Raw genomic sequence first — 24,026 nt, 5'->3', positions numbered from 1 at the left:
CTTCTGATTGCTGTTTCCTGAGTTGTCCTTTATTTCCAAATCTGCAGTCAAATCTACCCATACTGAACTCCTTTAGGTAGTGGGGTCCACCCAAGCAGGTGAGAAGACAACCTTAGGTGGGGTGAAGGGCACGGTGGTGAACAAAGGTCGATACACACAGGATTGTTTTTGGTGTATGGGATTAAATGATTCACAGATTTTATACATATATATATCTTTATGGACTGGCACTGAAAGATGGGCTCACGTTAATATATTTATATACAGTATCTCACAAAAGTGAGTACACCCCTCACATTTTTGTAAATATTTTATATCTTTTCATGTGACAACACTGAAGAAATTACACTTTGCTACAATGTAAAGTAGAGTGTACAGCTTGTATAACAGTGTAAATGTTCTGTCCCCTCAAATAACTCAACCCACAGCCGTTAATGTCTAAACCCGCTGGCAACAAAAGTGAATACTCCCCTAAGTGAAAATGTTCAAATTGGGCCCAATTAGCCATTTTTCCTTCCTGGTGTCATGTGACGCGTTATTGCTACAAGGTCTCAGGTGTGAATGGGGAGCAGGTGTCTTAAATTTGGTGTTATTGCTCTCACTCTTTCATACTGGCCACTGTAAGTTCAACATGGCACCTCATGGCAAAGAACTTTCTGAGGATCTGAAAAAAAGAATTGTTGATCTACATAAAGATGGCCTAAGCCAGGGATATGCAATTAGCGGACCTCCAGCTGTTGCAAAATTACAAGTCCCATCATGCCTCTGTCTCTAGGTGGCATGCTTGTGGCTGTCAGAGTGCTTGCTATGCCTCATGGGACTTGTAGTTCTGGAACAGCTGGAGGTCCGCTAATTGCATATCCCTGGTCTAGGCTATAAGAAGATTGCCCAGACCCTGAAACTGAGCCGCAGCATGGTAGCCAAGACTATACAGTGGTTTAACAGGACAGGTTTAATTCAGAACAGGCCTCGCCATAGTCAACCAAAGAAGTTGAGTGCATGTGCTTAGCGTTATGTCCAGAGGTTGTCTTTGGGAAATAAACGTATGAGTGCTTCCAGCATTGCTGCAGAGGTTGAAGAGGGGTGGGGGGGGGGGGGGGGGTCAGCCTGTCAGTGCTCAGACCATACGCTGCACACTTTATCAAATTAATCTGCATGGCTGTTGTCCCAGAAGGAAGCCTCTTTTAAAGATGATGCACAAGAAAGCCCGCAAACAGTTGGCCGAAGACAAGCGGACTAAGGACATGGATTACTGGAACCATTTCCTGTGGTATGATGAGACCAAGATAAACATTTGGTTCAGATGGTGTCAAGGGTGTGTGGCGGCAACCAGGTGAGGAGTACAAAGACAAGTGTGTCTTGCCTACAGTCAAGCATGGTGGTGGGAGTGTCATGGTCAGGGGCTGCTCCATTAGTGCTGCTGACACTGGGGAGCTACAGTTCATTGAGGGAATCATGAATGCCAACATGTACTGTGACATACTGAACCAGAGCATGATCCTCTCCCTTCGAAGACTGGGCTGCAGGGCAGTATTCCAACATAATAAAGACCCCAACACACTTTCAAGATGACCACTGCCTTGCTAAAGAAGAGGAGGGTGACTGGTGGGCTGGCCAAGCATGTCTCCAGACCTAAACCCTACCGAGCTTCAACCGGAAAGTGGAGGAGCTCTCTAACATTCACCAGCTCTGTGATGTCATCATGGAGGACAGAAGAGGACTCTGTGAAGCTCTGGTGAACTCCATGCCCAAGAGGGTTAAGGCAGTGCTGCAAAATAATGGCCACACAAAATATTGACACTTTGGGCCCAATATGCACATTTTCACTTAGGGGTGTACTCAATTCTGTTGCCACCCAAAAGTGGAATTGCCGTTTAAGGACTCCTGATCCCCTGCCACATTTGACATGTAATTTTTTTTTTGGTTGGGGGGATACCTAGTTTTGACAGTTACCCAGCTCCCACTTCCGGTTGTGCCGCCTAGGTGACTCCTCCACTCCCTCTCCCTCCCTGCAATCTTCTGGGACAGGTCACAGAAGATTGCCCGGCCATTCAGGACACGAAGCGCGACTCACACATGTTCAATGTACACTCGGCTGTGAAGCCGCAAGCTGTCACAGCCGGGTGCCCACACTTGCAATGCCGGCTTCACAGAGAGGTAGGGAAGCAAGGCTTTAGGCGGCCACATCGCTGGATTGTGGGACAGGTGAATGTGTGTTTATTAAAAGTCAGCAGCCATACTTTTTGTAGCTGCTGACTTTTAACACAGAAAGCGCTGGGACTCCGCTTTAAGTGGTATTACAGATTCATCGCCCAGCTACACATACTTTTCAAAGTTATATGTTTGTCTTTGCAACAGGTGCCATTGAAAAGTGGAAGAGAAACAATAATGATTGGCCTAACCGCATTATTATCTATCGTGATGGAGTTGGAGACGGCCAATTACAGATGGTTGTGGATTATGAGATCCCTCAACTTCTGGCATGCTTTACGGAGGTTTCAAGGGCCTACAGGTATGTGTGCAAGCAAATGCCTTCAAGAACCCAACTTAAAGCATTGTAATTTATTGCTCATGAGTAAACAGAGCTTACATATCACGCAGCCTACACAGTACATACATCAATCCCTGCCTCAAGGACTATGTATTGTTATCTAACTATTATAAGTTATATTTATTAATATCACATAGGAGACCAAAAGTCTCATTGCATAATCTACCATGGCGACCTCGGGTCCAGAAATCTTGCCATCTCGAATCTCTTGGATTAGGTGTAAGGGTCTTCTCACTTGCCTTCTGTATAGGATGGCAAAATGTGCCGTAGACAGCGGCGCGCAGGCTCACTGAGCATGCTGCTGCTAACACCTATGCCATTAGTGGCGGCTCCCATGCGCGGGAGTGACATCATCGCTGCTCCAGCGATGTGAATGGCTGGAGCAGCGATACCCGGAAGAAGATGGACGCTGTGTGCTACAGGGGACATCGGTGACATCGCTGGCTTCTGTGTCAGGTAAATGACACATAATGGGCTACGATGCATTATGCTTTACCTTTGCAGGGAGCCAATGAGGAAGTAAACCCATCAAGCTTTACTTCCTCTTTAAAGTGATTGTAAAGGATTGTTTTTTTTTTGTCCCTCCAATGTGCAGCTTTTTTAGCACAGAGTGGCCCTGAACATCCTCTTCTGGGGTCCCCCACTGGCTTTTGCGGCTCCTCCCTTCATCAGATAACCCCCTAGGAGAAGCGCTCTTCCGAGGGTGTTATCTTTTTGGCACACTCCTGAGTCCAGCATTTGCGTCCACGGACACGAATTCCAGACTTGGCCCAGTGCCCGCGTCATTGGATTTGATTGACAACAACGGGAGCCAATGGCTGCGCTGCTATCAATTTATCCAATCAAGACCTGGGACCCCGTGGAGAGAGGGACAAAGCGTCCCTGACGAAGAGATGAAGTGGCTCAGGTAAGTAAAACGGGGGGCTGGGGGGCCGGTGACTGCCAGGTGTTTTTTCACCTTAATGCATAGGATGCATTAAGATGAAAAAACACAAGGGTTTACAACCCCTTTAAGTGTTGGTCTGTGGACTCGGCTTCTAAAAAAGCTCTGAGTGGGTTACCATTTCAAGGCAATTGTCTGTTTTGGGCTACCCTGGATGATATCGTTACGAGTCTCAGTTTAAAATTGGGAAAAGAACCTAATAGCAGATGCAGTCCTTCTTCTTGGCACGCAATGGACCTGGTCTGGCGAGCCGAGAGCGGGGCTCCTTAGACCCATGGACAAGTCCCCTTCAGCATGAAGCCACACCCTCACCTATGTCCTAATGTTCTGGCTTTGAACTACGAAAAGGGTTTTTTCCTTCCAATCACCACCAATGCCAGTCTCTCCAGGTGGGGAGGTGTCCTGGGACTGGATAGTACCAAAAAAGTGTCCAATTTGTTTGCCACAATATCGCAGTCCCAATAAAAAGGGCATATCGCCGTCATTACTAGTAAAAGAAAAAAAAAATAATAAAAATGCCGCATATCTATCAACTATTTTGTAGACACTATATCTTTTTCACAAACCAATCAATATACGCTTATTGCAATTTTTTTTTTTTTTTTACCACAAGTATGTAGAAGAATTCATATTGGCCTAAACTGAGGCCTAAACTTTTAAATGTGGGATATTTATTATATAAATTTTTTGTATTTATTTTTTTCTAGTAATGGCAGCGATCTGTGATTTTTATTGCGACTGTGACATTATGGCGAACACATCAGACAATTTTGACACATTTTTGGAACCATTGGCATTTATACAGCGATCAGTGCTATAAAAATGCATTGATTACTATAAAAATGTCACTGGCAGTGAAGGGATTAACACTTGAGGGTGATCAAGGGGTTAACCATTCCCTGTTACGTGTTCTAACTGAAGGGGGGTGGGACTTGCTAGGGGAAGAGATAGATCAGTGTACATACTTTGTATGAGCACACAATCTGTCTCTTCTCCCTTCAGAGAACCAGGAAAACTGTACTATTCCCCTGCTCTGTAACCAGAGACTGTGCCTCAGCAGTCTCGTCATTAGATTCAACCAGTACAGTATATATTCTGCATTTAACTTACATGTTTTTGTTAACTGTACATTGAAGGTGGTAACGCCATCCCTGCCCCCTACCCTGAGAGATCTGCACCTCCACCCCCACTCCCCTCCTCGTTCGGTCCATGCCAAAGTTGCCCAGGGGTCACACCCACTCTTTTCACAGTATCTTGGTATGTCCAGAAGGTCTGCTTGGTGAATCCTTGGTGCCATTAGCGGATTGTATGTCACAAGAGTCCCCAGATCTGCACTTAACAGCATCTGCCACCCAATCAGCGAAACCTCAAGTACAGGGTATGCAAGAGCAGGTTCTTCCAACTCCAGTGAGTCACTGGTGTCTTGAAACCCAATAAAGTTCAGTTACCCACATTGACTGGCTGTAGCTTGGTGGTGTTGCTTCTTTTTTTTTTGGACAGTAAAGAGAAATGGGTGCTGGCCAGGTCCAGTCGGCTTCTTATGCTCAGGACAATTGTTCCTGTGGTGTATGGGGTTGACACAAGCATAGCAGCTGTGGGTATTAGTTGATCCTGGCTTTATAATCAGTGCTCCTTGTGCTAGTCATTGCAAGGCTTGGCTTACAATGCCAAATTTCCCTGAACTCCCAGGCATGCGCAGGAGGAACGTCATCCCCGCTCGGGCAATGAAAGTAGCCGGCTATCGAGACCCAGGGAGCATGGGGACACCACATCGCTGGAGTTGAGGTAAGTATAGGCAGCATAATTCATGGCCAGAAGTACTTCCTTATGATCAGGTAAATTGAGAGACTGTTGCTGGAGCATAGTCATCTCCAATCTATGCCAGCAGACAGCTTCCCTCTCTAAAGCATCAGCTTGACACTGTGCAGCCTCGACTGCAGCTGTACTGTTATGCCCCGTACACACAATTGGATTTTCCGACAACAAATGTTGGATGTGAGGTTGTTGGCGGAAAGTCCGACCATGTGTATGGTCCATCGGACATTTGTTTGACTATCCGCCACCAAATGTTGGCTAGCATTTTCTCAAATTTTCCGCCAACAAATGTGCGTTGTCGGACTTTCCAATCGTGTGTACACAAGTCCGTCAGATAAAAGTCCAAAGTACAAACACGCATGCTTGGAGTGAATGCTCACCAAACACATTCTTAGCAGAAAGAACCCAAAGGGTGGCACATGACTATTGGACTTCCTTTTTATCGGCTCGTCGTACTTCTTGTATGTCACTACGTTCGTAATTGTTGGCCAACATTTGTGTGACCGCGTGTATGCAAGACAAGTTGGAGCTAACCCTTCAAACAAAATTCCACGGTTTCGTTGTCGGAAAGTCCAATCATGTGTACAGGGCAAAAGTCTCAGATGCAGCTTGGCATTCTACAGCCTCTCTCTCAGACTACCTTTAGTGACACTGCAGGTACACCAAAAGGTGCTTCCTCCCAGGATCTTCTGCTCTCTAGCTCCCTTGTTACCTCCTCCCATGCTTCCCCTCAGGACTTCTCCAGAGCCTCTTCCATCCTCTAGAACTCACTGCCCCAGTATATCCGATCAGCCCCTATCCTGTTCACATTTAGGAGATCCCTGAAAACTCATTTATTCGGGGAAACCTATCCCACACCCACCTAACAACTGTCCCTGAGCCACCTCCATCCAATCATTCTCTGCAGCTATTAACTTTTGTACCACCACCCCCTCCCTTTAGAATGTAAGCTCTACGAGCAGAACCCTCCTGTACCTCTTTTATTGAACTGTACTGTAATTGTGTTGTCCCCCCTATTCATTTTAAAGCACTGAATAAACTGTTAGCGCAATATATATTGTGTATAATAATATTAACTGAAGAGGAGCGATGTTGGGAACACAGTATAGTGCAGGATTGATCAAGCTGTGGACTGAAGGTTGTAGCCATCAGAAAATTAGGTTGAGTTCTGGTACCCTCACCCAGCAAGGCTGTACAAGATTCACATGTGCCTGAGACAAGCAGAGCTTCTTCTGCTGCAGGTTCCCCCAGAATCTGTTGTATCTGCCTCCTGTAACTTATGAAGCAGGTACTCCTTTTGTTTGCCATGGAACACAATAATTGGATCATCTTTAATTATTATCTTGTACTCTGCTAGACCAGGCATTATTTCACAATAAAATATAGGATAGAAAAACAAAGGATAGGAAAGGGAATGCTGCTAAAAATATTACACACTGGCATAGCTATAAGAACTTCTTTCTCAGATCTTTCTCAGAGGTTCTTTAGTGCAGGGTTAGTTACTAAACATGATGTATTACGCTCTCTGCCTTGTTCTCCGCAGAGATCTACAAGCTTATTGGTTAATGGTTTAAGTGCCCGCAGACTGAGAGTGATTGTCACCGGGGCAGCAGTAGTGGCCAGTGTGTTTTAACAGAAATGCACAAAAATATCTGCTGTTGCCCTTCTGACATTTAAAAATAGTTTGCAAGTCACTTATACACCAAAACAGGAATGTGACAGCAGTTTAAAATGTGGTAGCCCTCACAGGAGCAGAGATTAAAGTGATTATAAACACACACTTTTTCATTTAAACTATCTCTTCTTTTTCTGTATATGGATGATGGCATTGTAATTATAAAAAAAAAAATTGAGGTACCTTTTTTCCCAATCGATATACATCTTTCCTGTGAGCTAACATGAATAAACAGTTTTAACTACTTTCTAACCCCCAACAGTACATGTACTGCTGGGGGGGGGGGGGGGGGGGGTGCTCCCCCAGGCTTCACAATGTACCTATACAGAGTGGAGCTCATGCGCACTGTGGGTGCTCCCTGGGACACGCAGTGGTGTGATGTGCAAGTGCTGTGTCCACCGGACACAGTGGATTGCAGTATCGGACTGTTGTGAGTGGCCCAGATACCGCCTGTATACAATAGTCATGAATTAAATTAGTTCATGACATCACTGTTTACTACTGTGTGATCTGTGCTTGGTCACCAATGATCACATGGTACCTGAGCCAATCACAGCACCCTGTACCATGTGATATCTGTGGACCAATCACAGCATGAAAATAGTAAACAGTGAGTCATGAATGAAAGCCATTCATGACAGTTCAAATTATTGCTTTTACAGTGTAAATAAAAAGAAGTCTATGACTTCCTGTACTTTATCATATTGGGAATTTGGACCATATCTTGGAGTACAGTGCAGGACACAATTTACTCTTTTCTGTCTTCTGTTTTTCCTTATTGATTGCTACAAACCTGGAGTCTCACAGAGTGGGTGGGGTTGTATGTGGATGTGCTGGGAGTGTCCCTTGCCAAGCTCTAGCCAGTGTCCATTTGCCTAAGGCTTCGCTCGCATGACTGTAAAAAAAAATGCATATACAAGTTTTGGTTAATTACCGATCTGAACACAGCTGCATTGTTTTCAATTCATTCACACAGGGGTGTAAATATGCACTGCATTCAGATCCATAACACAGAATCCTGAAATTTTCATATAAGAACATGCTCTTTATGGGCTTGCGCCTATAAATTCATGTATACACATTTGTAAGCATGCAAATTAAATCTAAATAAAGGGGGAGAAAATTATCATTGTGTATGCATACATGTCTATATGATTTTAAACACATATATACGCAAGTATTTTACTGATAATTTTGCTGAAACTTTTCTTCTGGAAAACACATGTAATTACATCAGTCAAATTTTTATGGCCGTGTGAATGAAGCTTTTGGACTGGTTCACTCTATTGCAATTTCAGATGCAATTTGGGTCGCACTGAATGGCACGACAATGGAAAAAGAAACATTGCTTCCAGTGGTTCATGTTTAGATCAATGCAGCGAAGCTGCGATAATACTTTAGATGCAACTTTGCAGGCTTTAGAATAGCATGTCGCACATCTTGTTTTTATGCTGTGTACATGGTGTCTTTCATGACCATTGTTGTGTACGCATCATGAGGCAAGTAGTCTCACATATTCTTCTAGCGGCTAGATCTTTAGTTCTATGCTCATGGAAAAACACCACATATATAAACATTACTGATATGACAAGAATAGTCCAAAGACGCTACTCCTTTGAAAGGAAGTTAGCAATCAATTCTTAAAAATGTGTGGAATTTGACAAAACCCGGAGCATGTGGACAACTACTTACAAATGGACATAACCCATAGCATTTAAGACTTTCTTGTACATAACTTACCAAACTTGCTACTAATACGTGATAAATACAATGGTGTATACGGACATGTGTGCTTTAAATGATCCTTCCTCTGATATGTTAGTTCTACCATTTGTTCTTTTTTAGTATTTTAGATCACCAAGATGCACATAAAACAGTCCCAACCGCCGAGATGCAGCGTGTACCCCTTGGGGCATCTGGGGTTGGAATAAGCTCTATATAAGTAATGTTAAAGAATTAATGTTTTATACATAAATTTGTATTCCAGTAATACTGTCTAAGACATAACGTAAATCCGTGTTATGATACTGTTAAAGTGGTTGTAAACCCTTACAAACCACTTTGACCTACAGGTAAGCCTAGATTAAGGCTTACCTGTAGGTCCAAGAAATATCTCCCAAACCTATACGATTTAGGAGATATGTGCCCGAAGACGGCACCGCTGTCCACAGCGCATGCGCCGTAGAAATCGGCGCACTGAGTGTGGCATCCTCGATAACGAAGATGCCGCGCAATGCAGCGCGTCTCGGTTTCCGTACGCATCTGCGGGAGTGACGTCAGCGCGGCTTCGCCGAATGACAGCGGCGGAGCTGCGAGACCCACCGAGAAGATGGATGCGGCGGACTACAGGGGACAGCAGTGACTTTGCTGGCTCCTGTGTCAGGTAAGTGACACATAATGGGCTACTATGCGATGCATAGTAGTCCATTATGCTTTGCCTTTGCAGGGAATGAAAGAGGAAATAAACTCATCAGGGTTTACTTCCTCTTTAAGTACCATTAACACATGAAAAAAATCACCATGCATGTATGTTTGTACTGGAAATAGTTTTCAATAAAAATTTTATGATAAAAAAAAAGACTATTGTTGTGCTTCGTCCAGTGCAGTGAATTTTTTTTTACATATGTAGCTATATTAAAACGATAAGGTCACCTTTTAAAAAATAATAAATACAATTTTTTTTGCAGATAATAAAATGTGCATTTATTTTTTTCCCTTGGGAGTCTGTAAAGCATTGTACCCATGATCAGTAGATCACAGGTACAATGCCAGGCTCTTGCAGACTGTCAGTACACTGTCTGCCTATACCTCCGATACGGACAGGCAGTTACTGAATTCCAGAGCATTCACCGGTAATCTCGAAGTTCATTGAGAACTACAAGCCATCAACCGCAATGGATGACTGTAGTTGTAGAACTCTTTGAATGAATGAGGCAGAGCTCTGCACGGCTCCTCTATTTTCAAATTGTGACAGCGGGTCACACGGAAGAGGCAGATTCAGGGGAGAGGAGGTGTATGCTCAACATATTACACTTTAAATACAGGTGTATCATGTTGAGTAAAGTGAATTTATCATTTGAAAGGTAGGCTTAACCCCTGTGGGCCCCAATGCAGCATGTGATCATGATCCCTCAACATTCAGTCTCTCATTTTTTCTTTTATATAAATGTTTGTTTTGTGTATTTGTTAAATAAATTGTTAACCTTTACTCAAGTCATAGAATATGTAAAAAAATTTTCTTGCAGAATCTTTATGCTTGTTGGATAGTATCAAATGGGTAGGGAGCCTTTTCAATAATTCTTAATGTTGGCTTGTGTTTTTCTCAGCCCTAAAATAACATTTGTCGTTGTGAGGAAGAGATGCACCACTAAGTTCTTCAGTGAATCTGGTCGAGGGCTGCAGAACCCACCATTGGGCACAGTGGTTGACAGTGTGGCCACAAGACGTGAATGGTGAGTTAGTTTCAATAACGAGCACACATGAAGGAGTTTATGGACCTTAAATATAGTAGGTGAGGTTGAAAAAAGACACAGGTCCATCAAGTCCAACCTATGTGTGTGATTATATGTCAGTATTACCTTGTATATCCCTGTATTTTGTGGTTGTTCAGGTACTTATCCAATAGTTTCTTGAAACTATCGATGCCCCCGGCTGAGACCACCGCCTGTGAAAAGGAGTTCCACATCCTTACCGCCCTTACAGTAAAGAACCCTCTACGTAGTTTAAGGTTAAACCTCTTCTAATTTTAATGAGTGGCCATGTGTCTTTTTAAACTCCCTTCCGCAAAAAAAGTTTTATCCCTATTGTGGGGTCACCAGTATGGTATTTGTAAATTGAAATCATATCCTCTCTCAAGCATCTCCTCTCCGGAGAGATTAAGTTCAGTGCTCTCAACCTTTCCTCATAACTTACATCCTCCAGACCCTTTATTAGCTTTGTTGCCCTTCTTTGTACTCGCTCCATTTTCAGTACATCCTGCCCGAGGACTGGTGCCCAGAACTGGACAGCATACTCTAGGTGCGGCCAGACCAGAGTCTTGTAGAGCAGGAGAATTATCATTTTATCTCTGGAATTATTCCCTTTTTTAACCACTTAACAACCGCCCTATAGCCAAATAACGGCTACAGGGCGGTTTCTTATCTCTGGGAGGCCGTCATATGATGTCCTTCCAGAATTCCGCTCTCGCGCGCCCCCTGGGGCGCGCACTCGAGAGCATCCGTGACCGGGCCACCGCCTGTAAAAGAGCTACAAGAAGGCGCGGTGGCCCGGCAGAAGAACCGAAGAGGGGGACAAGACCCCCGAAGTCGGGAGAAGAGGCCGGCGGCGGGGAGGAAGAAAGCCGGACTCCTCCGCTAGTAAAAGAGCTACACACACATAGCGGAGGAGTCCGGCGAGAAGACCCCCGAAGACGGAAGACCCCCGGAGCTGTGCAATAAAATATTTTTTCCCCTGTGTTGTGTTTTTTTTTGTACTTTATTTCACAGGTGAATGGGTAGGGGTACATTGTACCCCATACTCATTCACATAGGGTGGGGGGCCGGTATCCGGGGGCCCCCTTCTTAAAGGGGGCTCCCGGATTCCGATAAGCCCCCCGCCCGCAGACCCCGACAACCAACGGCCAGGGTTGTCGGGAAGAGGCCCTTGTCCTCATCAACATGGGGACAAGGTGCTTTGGGGTGGGGGGGCCGCGCGGCCCCCCCTTCCCCAAGGCACCCCCCCATGTTGAGGGCACGCGGCCTGGTACGGCTCAGGAGGGGGGGCGCGCTCGCTCGCCCCCCTTTCCTGGCCGGCCGGGTAGCGTGCTCGGACAAGGGTTTGGTGTGGACTTTGGGGGAACCCCCACGCCGATTTTTTTCGGCGTTTGGGGTTCCCCTTTAAGCCCATTCCAGGCGGCGGAGCCCGCGACGTCTCCTTCGCGGGCCCCGCCTACCTGTACACGCGCTGGAAATGGGCGGATTTGCCTCCGCCTTACGTGGGCGAGTCCGTTCATTTCAAAAGTTGAGCGGACTGTTTGGCAAACAGTTCGTTGAAACAGTCCGCTCGTGTGTGGGCAAGTCCGCTCATGCAAATTTTGAGCGGACTGTTTGCCGAAACTGTTTGACGAACAAGGTTGGGCAAACAGTCCGCGCGTGTGTACGCGGCCTAAGATTGATTGAATCTCAGGTATGAAGACAGATCACACTTTAACCGCTTCCATACCGGGCCAAATCTGATATTCCTCTCCTACGTGTAAAAATCATCATTGTTTTGCTAGAAAATTCCTCAGAACCCCCAAACATTATATATATATATATATTTTTTTTTTAGCAGAGACCCTAAGGAATAAAAGGGAGGTCATTTTATGTTACGTTATTTGTGTGGCAATTTGCAGCCCCAAACAGCAGCCAGCAGCCTGTAAAGACAATCAAGTGGCTGAACAGCCGCTATGATTGTTTTTACTGTGCAGGGAATCTCTGGCAAGAAAAAAAAAATATCTAAATGATGCCTGCAGCTGGTTGTAAAATAATGGTGGGGAACTTACCTCAGCTGACAAATTTAGGCCCAGGATAGTGCTCCTTACATTCAGAGGTTTACCATCAGATATGGTCAGGATGTGGATTCCTGGTGACTTCTCTCAACAGAAGGGGGATCAGGGTTGCCACCTGTCCGGTATTCCCCCAGACAGTCCGAGTTTTGGATCCTTTGTCCGGGTTTCAATCCATCTGAAACCCAGACACATCAGTGGCAGTGCTGCAGCACCAGTCCTCCTATCCCCCTCTCTCTTCCTGTCAGCTTACAGTGCTCTTAATTATATTGGTGGGGGGGGGGGACTTTAACTGGGGTACAGACTGACCTGGGGGAGATTATACTGAGGAACAGATGGACCTGGGGGGATGTACTGGGGGACAGACTGACCAAGAAGGGAATATACTGGAGGACAGACTGACCTGGGGTGGGCAGGACTGTACTGAGCGATAGACTAACCTTGTTTGATTTAACTATGCTACTTAAGCTTCTCCCATTCATAACACAATTTGGCCACACCCACTGTTCATCACAGACACTACATGCGCTGCAGTACTACTCTTATTGGGGCACCCAAAGGTGTCCCAGGTCTTTTACAATCCTCTGGCGCAAACTGCAAAAAAGAATTGCTGTGCACCACTAAAGTGTTTGAGTTTGGCTTGATGAAAAGGTGGCAACCCTAAGGGGATCATAATTGTAGAGAGGACCAGGGATCCTTGGGTGGATACAATGGATGCCCTGGTGTCATCATGGGACCTTTACAGTCTTATTTCTGCCACCTTGCCTTTTTTTAAGCCCTTCTGTGACTATTGCAATGGATAGTGGCCGTAGGAAATCCAGTCACTCTCATAGTTGTCTTTGTCGTCCCTTGTATGCAAACGTGTTGCGCCTGGTCATGGATGCGCCTTGACATCTTTCTCTTCTAGAGGATCTTCTGTCCCAAGGGCTGATCTTCCTCCCTTCTTTACCACCTGTGGCTGTTGGCATGGCTTATGACAACTAGAGACAGGGTTGTCAGCATCTGTTTTACCTTTAGTGTTGAAGGCATGTGAATAGCTTCTTGTAGGATCTATCATCATACTTGGGTAGCCTACATTGCCTGGTTCGAGTGTCCAGGGTTTCCCTTCACACACTCTCTCGGTGCCTTGGCTTTGACCTTCTCCAGCAGGGCATTGATTTGTATCTTGCTTTGGGTGCCATTGGGGGACCAAATTTTAAGTCCCTTATGTTTTTTTCCAGCACCCTCAAGCTGTGCATTCCAGTGCAGAGATGACACTTTTAACTTGGTTCTGTCAGCTTCAGGGGCCTCCTTTTGTACAACCAACCAATCTACATAAAAATAGATAAAAAACGTCATTTGCAAATCTCATAAACCCATAATTTATTCATAATAGAAAAACGTGAACATATCAAATGTTTAACAACTTCCTGACTAGCCGCCGCAGTTGTACTAAGGCAGGTTGGCTCCCCTGAGCGAAACCATGTTACCTTACATTAGTTCGCCTTTTGACCACTAGCGCTCACATGTGCGACGCCAGAGCCGATGCGCGTGCCTGGCGGTCACGATGACCCCTGGGCACCCGCGATCACTCCACACAGAGACAGAACGGAGTTCTGTCAATTTAAACAGACTGATCTCCATGCTGTCAGGGGTTAGGAGAGCGATCTGTTGTTCATACTAAGTATAAACAACGATTGCTCTCACTCAGACAGTCCCATCCCCTCACAGTTAGGATCACTCCCTAGGACACACAATTAACCCCTTGATCACCCCCTACTGTTAACCTCTTCCCCGCCAGTGACATTTACATAGTAATCGGTGCATTTTTATAGCACTGATCGCTGTATAAGTGCCAACGGTCCCCAAAATTTGCCAAAAGGTGTCCGATCTGTCCGCCATAATGTTGCAGTCCCAATATAAATCGCAGATCACCACCATCACTAGTAAAAAAAAATAATAACAAAAATGCCAATTTGTAGGTGCTATAACATTTGTGCAAACCAATCAATATACACCTATTGCGATTTTTTATTACCAAAAATATGTAGAAGAATACATATCATCCTAAACTGAGGGAAAAAAAAGGAAAAAAGATATTTAAAAAAAAAAAAATTGGGGATATTATAGCAAAAAGTACAACATATCGGGGCTGATTAACAAAGGTTTTGCGCCATGAGTTGCGGCGCACGCCGACGTACAACAGCCGTTTTCGTATTCACAAAGCATTTGCGCTTGTAACAGCGCAATTCCCCATTTACTATTAGCATGCCGGCGCACAGGCGTCCGCAATCTGTGCACCGCTATAGACCTGGCGCACGGCATCTTCAACTCAGAATTAAAAGAAGCTGGAAGTTCCAATATTATGGGGGTGATGTGAGTAAGTATAGATATAACTGTCCAAGTAAGAAATATGCCCAAAATAGAACGAAAAAGTAACTTTCTCTGAGCAAGCTTGCTGCGCCTGCAAATACACTTGGAACTGCGCTAGGTCAATTTATGCACTGCGCAAGCGGCATTTGCACCCGTTCAAGTGCTCTTGTTCACTGCGTCTGCAAAATCTTAGTAAATGTCAAGCCTCGTAAATTTATTTGCATAAGTTGAACAGATGCACCTCTCAACTTGACTTTTTTTTGCGCTGGTTCACTTCTATGGGGGTTTTCACTTCTAAGGCTATTTTCACACAGGTCATGTTAGCATTAAGAAAAAAAAAATAAGGATAAAAAAATGCGTGGGGGTCCCCTGAAATTCCATACCAGGCTCTTCAGGTCTGGTATGGATATTAAGGGGAACCCCGTGCCCAAAACAAATGGCGTGGGGGTCCTCCTCAAAATTCATACCAGAACCAGGCCCTTCAGGTCTGGTATGGATATTAAGGGGAACCCCTCTCCAAAAAAAATGGTGTGGGGGGGCCCCCCTCGAAATCCATACCAGACTCTTCAGGTCTGGCATGGATTTTAAGGGGAACCCCGCGCCAGAAAAGAAAATGGCGTGGGGGCCCCCCTCAGAATCCATACCAGACCCTTATTCAAGCACACAACATGGCAGGCCACAGGAAAAGAGGGGGGGGCAAGAGAGCGCCCCCTCCTGAACCGTACCAGACCACCTGCCCTCAACATTGGGAGGATGCTTTGGGGTCCCACCACTTGTAACCACCAGGTATGCCACCCATCGCCTCCAGGGATGCCAATCAGTGCCAAACACTAATGCCTGCCCATCAGTGATGCCCATCAGTACCATACATCAGTGCCACCCATCACTGCCGCCTATTAGTGCCCATCAGTACTGCCTTTCAGTGCCACCTATGTGTGCCCATCAGTGCGACCTCATCGGTGCCTATCAGTGTCCGTCAGTGCAGCCCCATCAGTGCCCATCAGTGAAGGAGAAAACTTATTTACAAAGTTTTGGAACAAAAAAAGTTTCAAAAACGTTTTTTTAACAGAAAATAAACATCCCAGTGGTGATTAAATACCACCAAAAGAAAGCTCTATTTGTAGGAACAAAATGATAAAAATTTTGTTTGGGTACAGTGTAGCATGACCGCGCAATTGTCTTTCAAAATGCTAAAAGCTGAAAATTGGTCTGGGCAGGAAGGTGTATAAGTGCCCTGTATTGAAGTAGTTAACTTTGGACGCGAGCCACGTAGGTTTTATTTGTATTTTTATCCTTATTGCCCATGGGAATATACTTTTCACTGAGTTCACATACAGTCTTTTTGAAGAATTCCCATTTCTGTTATGTGTTCATCGATGCCAATATTCCCTCTCAGTCTAAGTGCATAAAATATGCACTGACACTGGCTGGGAAGGGACTAACATCAGGGATGATCAGCTGTGTGCCTAGCTGGTGTTTATATATTGTGGGGGAGGTGCTTGTACTAGGAGAAGGCATGGTTTCATGTCCCTGCTTTGCATAGACACAGGATCCATGTCTTCCCTCTTGACAGAACGGCAATCTGCCTTGTTTACATAGGCAGTTTGCCATTCTGCCTGTGTACTGAACATTCGTCGGGTGCCTGTAGACATCGAGTCCACGGTACTCAGCGCTTGACTACCGCTATGTGTGATCTCAGCAGTAGCGAGCCGTCGGTCGCACGCATGCGAGCACACTAGCGGGAAGAGCAGGATCACGTATATATATTGTAACATCGGGGGTTGTTTTAGCATAAGGGTAGAGCTTACCAGTGAGCTGAGTCCACTCCAGATATGCAGTTTTAAGGGCTTGTAGGCCCACTTTTTTTAAAGAAAGAAAAGTTACCCACACAGGGGTTTCAGCTTTCCACAGCAACAATGTAAGTAAAACCAAAAATACAAAGCCACCTGGCTCTCTTTAGCAGCACTGCTGCCTAGACTTATGCTTCAGCCCTCTCGGCTCTATAACAGAGTTCCTGTACACCCAGTACCTCAGCACTCTTTTCCAGCTTCCTTTTCCAGCCCACAAGCTTGGACCCTCTGTCTGCTCTGACAGACCGACCTGTGCAGACATGCACACTTCTCTCTTGCTTGCCTGGACTACTCTGGAGGGTGGAGTCCAGAACCATGGTGAGGTGTCTACAAATAGCCCAGCACACACCTGACCAGTCAGTATGCTGGTGGATCTCAAAACCTGGACCCAGGACTGGGGATTTCATCCCACCCGGATCGCTACGAAATCCCCAGGCTCCAGATCCCAAAACGGATTTTAGTAAACAATGAGGAAACTGAAAAGTCAGTTTCCTCCCAAATAAGGAAATAAACTGGAGCCCCTCTACCTGCCTGGTTGAGAATCCTCTGTCCAAACACTGCTGGGGTACCTCACTACCACAATATATATGTTATCCAGTGCACAGGTGCGGCCCTGGAACAGTTAAACTGCTATGGGAAGCACCGGAAGAGGTTAAATAAGCTCGATTTAAATCATAATTTCTCACATCTCTGTCCCACAGCGGCTCCTCCTCTGACCCACTGTTGACTCACCAACCGTCCCATTCACTTTAATGGGATGGCTGGTGATGTGACAGTGACACAACAAGGTGAGAGATATGGTGGCAGCGGGTGCTGCTAACAGGCCCTGCCATGATGGATCTGAAATGACAGGTGCTCTTTAAATGTAAGGATTTATTCTTGCTGGTAATTAGAATCTTTAACATTTGGAAACAAAATGAAGGTTTCCTATTTAGAATAATAAGCTGTCAGGTTAGTAAAACAGCGACATCAGGACTGATTCAATCATACAGTTTGTAGTGTACATAGATTTGCAAAACAATGGGTTAAAGGAATATTCTTCAACTTTGTTTTGTCTCATGGTTACTCCATTTCATGCTAAATAAACTAAATTGTTATTGCATCTTAAATAGAAAACTTGAAAAATTTAAAACTATCGTTAGATAGATTTTTACCCCAAAAGTATTTTATTAAAATTAATTTGATAAAAAGCAAAAAATTCAGATTTAAATAGAAAAAATGTATTGATTTTTTTTAAAAATCATAGATTTTTTATCCTCCCTGCTTCAGCACAAGAAAAGCTCAAGAAAAATGTATCCCTTTAAATTCTACGTACCTCCCCGTTGAAATGCATCAATAACGCACACGTGTTACATTTTTGATGCGTTTTTCGAGTCATATGAAGAACACACTATAAGCACAGTAAAATCACAACAAAATCCCATGCATTTTTGTCAACATTATCAGCATCTTATTTTCTTTTCAGTAAAATGCCGATAACACCATTTTCATACGATATATTTGGCCACCAAAATTTCGGTGCATCTCTACTAATCAGTTTCAAAATGTTCTTCCCTTCTCTTCCTTGTTAGTACTGCTTACTTTACCAGCTTTTTATTGCCCTGTTCTATTTCTTCTCTATTGTAAATAAAATGTGTTGATGAGATTTGCAAATCATTTCATTCTGTTCTTAATGTAGATTTTACAAAGCATCCCAATTGTTTTGGAATTGGGGTTGTAGATATTGGGGCCCTTCTTCTGGTAAATATTTCAAAGGTCCTTTTTATGGTGTCTATCACTTCTGCATGATATTGTCAGTGCTGGGTCATATTAGGTGGAAGCTTTTACAGTCATTGTTCAGGTCTATGCCGTTAGGGTTGAGTCTCCCCCTTTTTTCCTAATTGATGTATACTCAGCTAGGGCATATAGTGTTTCTCGGTCTCAGGCATCCAGTGTCTGCCTTTTACCCAGTTTAATACATGGTTGCTGTTTGGGCATCAGATGCAGATTTTGGCCGCTGCTTGGTTTTGCAGCAGCAGTTTATTTTTTTATTTTTATTTTTTTCATGGGGGTTTTGTGTTTCTCAACGGTCACTGCTTTGAGATGTCCCTATGGTCAAGAATATTGCAGGGCTGTATCCTTCTGCGAACATAAGGGAAAACTATTTTTTTTTTCTTCTACTCACCATAAAATCCCTTTCTCTGAGTTATTTTTTGTACTGCTTGGTAACTAACTGATATGCCCATAGCAGGTGTAGGGTTTGCCTCCAGGAAGGACTGCCCATAGGCGGGGCTCTGATTTATTTTTTTTACAGCCTGGTGTCCTAGTCCCGAAGGGGCGCTATAACCCTATGGTCAATAATATTGCTGGGCTTCAATGAACTCAGAGAAAGGGATTTTACAATGTGTAGTGTTGTTGTTTTTTTTTTCTTTACAATACTCATCCTTTTATGGATGTGTGAGTAGCCAGTAAAAAAGCTAATATGTTAAATAATTTATTTTACTCAGCTATAAAGCCGATTTATATTGTTTATATTGTTTCTGCATGTTAAAAAGACAATGGAACCAAGTCAGTCAGGCCTGTTCTCATAGGAACTTAGTCTAATTTTTCTATCACAGTGATATGCATTATGGCTAGCTTTGGCTGGAAGCCAGGTAACATACCAGTATGTTTTTTGCACTGTGAAAACAAATGAACTCAAACATTGAGACAACCGGCAAACTCCATGTAGATGTTCTAATGTGCTTGGTGAGAATCACAGTGAAGATCCCAACAGTAGGTTTTCTAACCACTTGAATATGTGCTTAAAGTGGGGTTCCACCCAAAAAAAGGCATTACTGGGCATGAAATGATATAAAAAAACATTTGGACATTTTATTTATTTTTTTACTCACCTCTTAATGCCTGTTGCTATGTGGTTCCTTGAAATCTTCCTCCTTCCTCACCGCGGCTCCTTACGTCACTTCCCTCGTCACCTCCACTCGCTACTGCTCCTGGGAGATGTGTGTCATCATTTCTCAGGAGTCAGTGGGCAGTGCCGAGGGCTTCGTTGCCATCACAAGGGGGCGGGCACTTCCGATGACGACGTCGACCGTTGTGATGGCAATCTGATTAGTTGACAGTGTCCTGCCCCCTGTCGAATAATGCATGCCCAGCACTTTGCATGCGCAGCGCTTGCACAGTACACAGCTGCCAAACATTGGATTCCACTGTTCACCGGGTTTCGGCGGCTCCATAATAAGCAAACGCTGCAAATGCGCAGTACAGGGCATGCATTATTCCGATAAGCAAAATGAAAACGGCCAAGAAAGGACTAACAAACTTTATTTAACCACTTCAAACCCAGAGGATTTTACCCCCTTCCTTACCAGAGCACTTTTTCCGATTTGGCACTGCGTCGCTTTAACTGAAAATTGCGCGTTCAAGCAACGTTGCACCCAAACAAAATTGACGTCCTTTTTTTCCCACAAATAGAGCTTTATTTTGGTGGTATTCGATCACCTTTGCGGTTTTTTTTTGTTGCGCTATAAACAAAAAAAAGCGACAATTTTGAAAAAAAAAACACAATATTTTTTACTTTTTGCTATAATAAATATCCCATTTAAAAAATTTTAAAAAATATATATTTCCTCAGTTCAGGCCGATACGTATTCTTCTACATATTTTTGGTAAAAAAAATCGCAATTAGCGACTGGTTTGTGCAAAAATTATAGCATCTACAAAATAGGGGATAGATTTATGGCATTTTTTTTTATAATTTTTTTTACTAGTAATGGCGGCGATCTGCGATTTTTTTTTTTTTCTTGTGACTGTGACATTATGGCGGACACGTCGGACACCTTTGACACATTTTTGGGACCATTCACATTTGCACAGCGACCGGTGCTATAAAATTGCACTGATTACTGTGTAAATGTGACTGGCAGGGAAGGGGTTAACACCAGGAGGTGCTGCAGGGGTTAATATGTTCCCTATGGGAGTGATTCTAACTGTGGAGGGAGGGGACTCACAAGGGGAGGAGACCGATTGGTGTTCCTCTGTACTGGGAACACACCATCGGTCTCCTCTCCTCTGACAGCACGTGGATCTGTGTGTTTACATACACAGATCCATGGTCCTGCTGTGTTCCCGGGCAATCGCAGGTGCCCGCCAGGCACACGCACCGGGTCCCGAGTCATGCCGGGGGTGCGCGCGCCGCAGGCAGCCGGGAATCAGAGGACATCATATGACGCCCACCCAGGATGGGAGATCCCATCTGTGGGCGTCCTATGTCTATAGGCTGGGGCTGAAGTGGTTAAGAAATAAATCCGGACATGGGGGGACACATTTTACAAAAGACGTGAGTGTTCAAATGCTAATTTAAAAGCATCGGAAAGGGTTAAAAAAAATCTATTGTAGTTGGAACACTGCTTTAACCTAATACAAAACTGTTGTTTTCTAGGTATGATTTTTTCCTGATAAGTCAAAATGCCCGCCAGGGTACAGTAAACCCTACATATTATAACGTGCTATATGACTCCAACTGTCTGAAACCCGATCATCTGCAACGTCTGACATACAAGCTCTGTCATCTGTACTACAACTGGCCAGTGAGTAAAATATACTTGGAACATTTAACACTTATTTGTAAATCAATGAGATGTGCATCAGGATTATTACAGGATCATGGATGCAAACACAGCTCTAGGTCGATCTCTTATATCCACCGACACTGCCACACTAACTAGGTGTTGGCCCTGTCGCTCAGATTCCAGGTAGCAAAAAAAGGTCTGGTTGACTGCCCATCACCTTTATATCAGCGTATCCATAAAAAACAAATCTCCTATTAGAGCTATGATTAAATGCTAAGTGAACTTGAAACGCATTAGGTGGTGATGCTATTCACTTACTTTTGTGTCCTGGATATTTTTTTATGGATATGCTGAAATACAATTTTGACAGGATCACTCTGGTCCTTCTTTGGGAAAGCCAAATACAGTGCCATGAAAAAGCATTCATAACCCTCAAAATTTTCCACATTTTGTCATGTTACAACCAAAAATGTAAATGTATTTTATTGGGATTTTATGTGATAGACCAACACAAAGTGGCACATAATTGTGAAGTGGAAGGAAAATGATAAATGGTTTTCAAAATGTTTTACAACTATCTGAAATATGCGACATGTATTTGTATTCAGCCCCCTTTACTTTGATACCCCTAACTAAAATCTAGTGGAGCCAATTGCCTTCAGAAGTCACCTAATTAGTAAATAGAGTCCACCTGTGTGTATTTTTATTTCAGTATAAATACAGCTGTTCTGCGAAGCCCTCAGAAGTTTGGTAGAGAACCTTAAAGTGGAAGTAAACCCACTTTTTTAACTTTTACCTACAGGAAAGCCTATAATAAGGCTTACCTGTAGGTAAAAAAAATATCTCCTAAACCTGTACGGTTTAGGAGATATTCCCCTCGGTATGCGCCGCTGACTGCAGCGGCGCATGCGCACAAGGGGGTTCTCTCCGCGAAAATCCGGCAGCGCTCGTCCGGCCGGATTTAAATCTCCCGCGCGCATGCACGGGAGTGACGATATCGCGGCTCCGGCCACTCACAGCGCCGGAGCCGCGATACCCGGAAGAGACGCCGAGGGAGCATGTCGGCTTCCTCGGCGTGGATCGGGCGAGATGTCGGGGCCTCGTTCTAAGGTAAGTATTTCATAATGAGCTAGTATGCGGTGCATACTAGCTCATTATGCCTTTTGCTTTGCAGGTTTAAAAAAAAAAAAAAAAAAAAATGCGGGTTTACTACCGCTTTAATGAACAGACTGCACCATGAAGGCCAAAGAACACACCAGACAGGTCAGGGATAAAGTTGTGGAGACGTTTAAAGCTGTTTTAGGTTATTTAAAAATATCCCAAGCTTTGAACATCTCACAGAGCACTGTTCAATCCATTATCCAAAAATGGAAAGAGTATGGCACAACTGCAAACCTACCAAGACATGGCCGTCCACCTAAACTGATGGGTCGGGCAAGGAGAATATTAATCAGTGAAGCAGCCAAGAGATCCATGGTAACTCTGTAGGAGCTGCAGAGATCCACAGCTCAGGTGGGAGAATCTGTCCACAGGACAACTATTAGTCGTGCACTCCACAAATCTGGCCTTTATGGAACAGTGGCAAGAAGAAAGCCATTATTGAAAGAAAGCCATAAGAGTCCCGTTAGCAGTTTGCGAAAAGCCATGGGAGGGACCCTAAAACTGCACATCACCCTGAACACACCATCCCCACTGTGAAACATGGTGGTGGCAGCATCATGTTGTGGGGGATGCTTTTCTGTAGCAGGGACAGGGAAGCTGGTCAGAGTTGATAAGAATATTGATGGAGCAAAATACAGGGCAATCTTAGAAGAAAACCTGTTAAAGTCTGCAAAAGACTTGAGACTGGGGCAGAGGTTCACCTTCCAGCGGGACAACAACCCTAAACATACAGCCAGACCTACAATGGAATGGTTTAGATCAAAGCATATTTATGTGTTAGAATTGACCAGCCAAAGTCCACACCTAAATCCAATTGAGAATCTGTGGCAAGACTTGAAAATTGCTGTTCACAGACACTCTCCATCCAATTTGACAGAGCTTGAGCTATTTTGAAAAAAAGAATGGGCAAAAAATAGATGTGCAAAGCTGATAGAGAAATCCCCCAAAAAAACTTGCAGCTATAATTGCAGAGAAAGGCGGTTCTACAAAGTATTGACTCAGTGTGGCCGAATACAAATGCACGCCACGCTTTTTACATATTTATTTGTAAAATAATTTGAAAACCATTTATCATTTTCCTTCAACTTCATAATTTATGTACCACTTTGTGTTGGTCTATCACATAAAATCCCAATAAAATACATTTACGTTTTTGGTTGTAACATGAAAAAAAATTGGAAAATGTAAAGACACTACGTATAGCTGTCTGAAAGAAATGAGAAGGAACCATGCAGTAAACATAGTCTTAAAGCGGTAGTAATCCCGCTGAATTATTATTATTTTTTTCCAGACCTGTAAGGGAAAGGCATAATGAGCTAGTATGCACCTATGAAATACTTACCTTAGAATGAGGCCCCCCGACATCTTGCCCAATAGACGCCGAGGGAGCTGACATGTTCCCTCGGCTTGTCTTTCCGGATATGGCGGCTCCGGCGCTGTGAGTGGGCGGAGCAGCGATATCGTCACTCCCGTGCTTGCGCGCTGGAGATTTCTTTCCGGCAGGGCCCCGCATCTGCCAGGCTTTCAGCCGAGAAACCCCTGTGAGCATGCGCCGCTGCAGTCAGCTGATCATTGCCAGGGGAATATCTCCTAAACCGTACAGGT

At 44.2% G+C, this 24,026-nt stretch overlaps 1 protein-coding gene across 2 annotated transcripts in view; it reads left to right on the top strand.

Annotated features, from left to right (window-relative positions):
- Positions 1-24,026, top strand: part of PIWIL4 (piwi like RNA-mediated gene silencing 4) — a 524,721-nt gene that overhangs the window by 479,441 nt on the left and 21,254 nt on the right. For both annotated transcript variants that reach the window (XM_077484954.1, XM_077484955.1), the window contains 3 exons: positions 2,359-2,512; positions 10,311-10,436; positions 21,131-21,278. In XM_077484954.1, coding sequence (XP_077341080.1) covers positions 2,359-2,512; positions 10,311-10,436; positions 21,131-21,278 — 428 coding nt within the window. The remainder of the gene's footprint in view (positions 1-2,358; positions 2,513-10,310; positions 10,437-21,130; positions 21,279-24,026) is intronic.

This window comes from Lithobates pipiens, unplaced genomic scaffold (assembly GCF_037356315.1).
Source record: "Lithobates pipiens isolate NorthernLeopardFrog02 unplaced genomic scaffold, aLitPip1_a1.2 Scaffold_17, whole genome shotgun sequence".
Classification (NCBI taxonomy): domain Eukaryota; kingdom Metazoa; phylum Chordata; class Amphibia; order Anura; family Ranidae; genus Lithobates; species Lithobates pipiens.
Note: the sequence above shows the minus strand (reverse complement) of the source record. Positions and strands in the feature narration are given on the sequence as shown.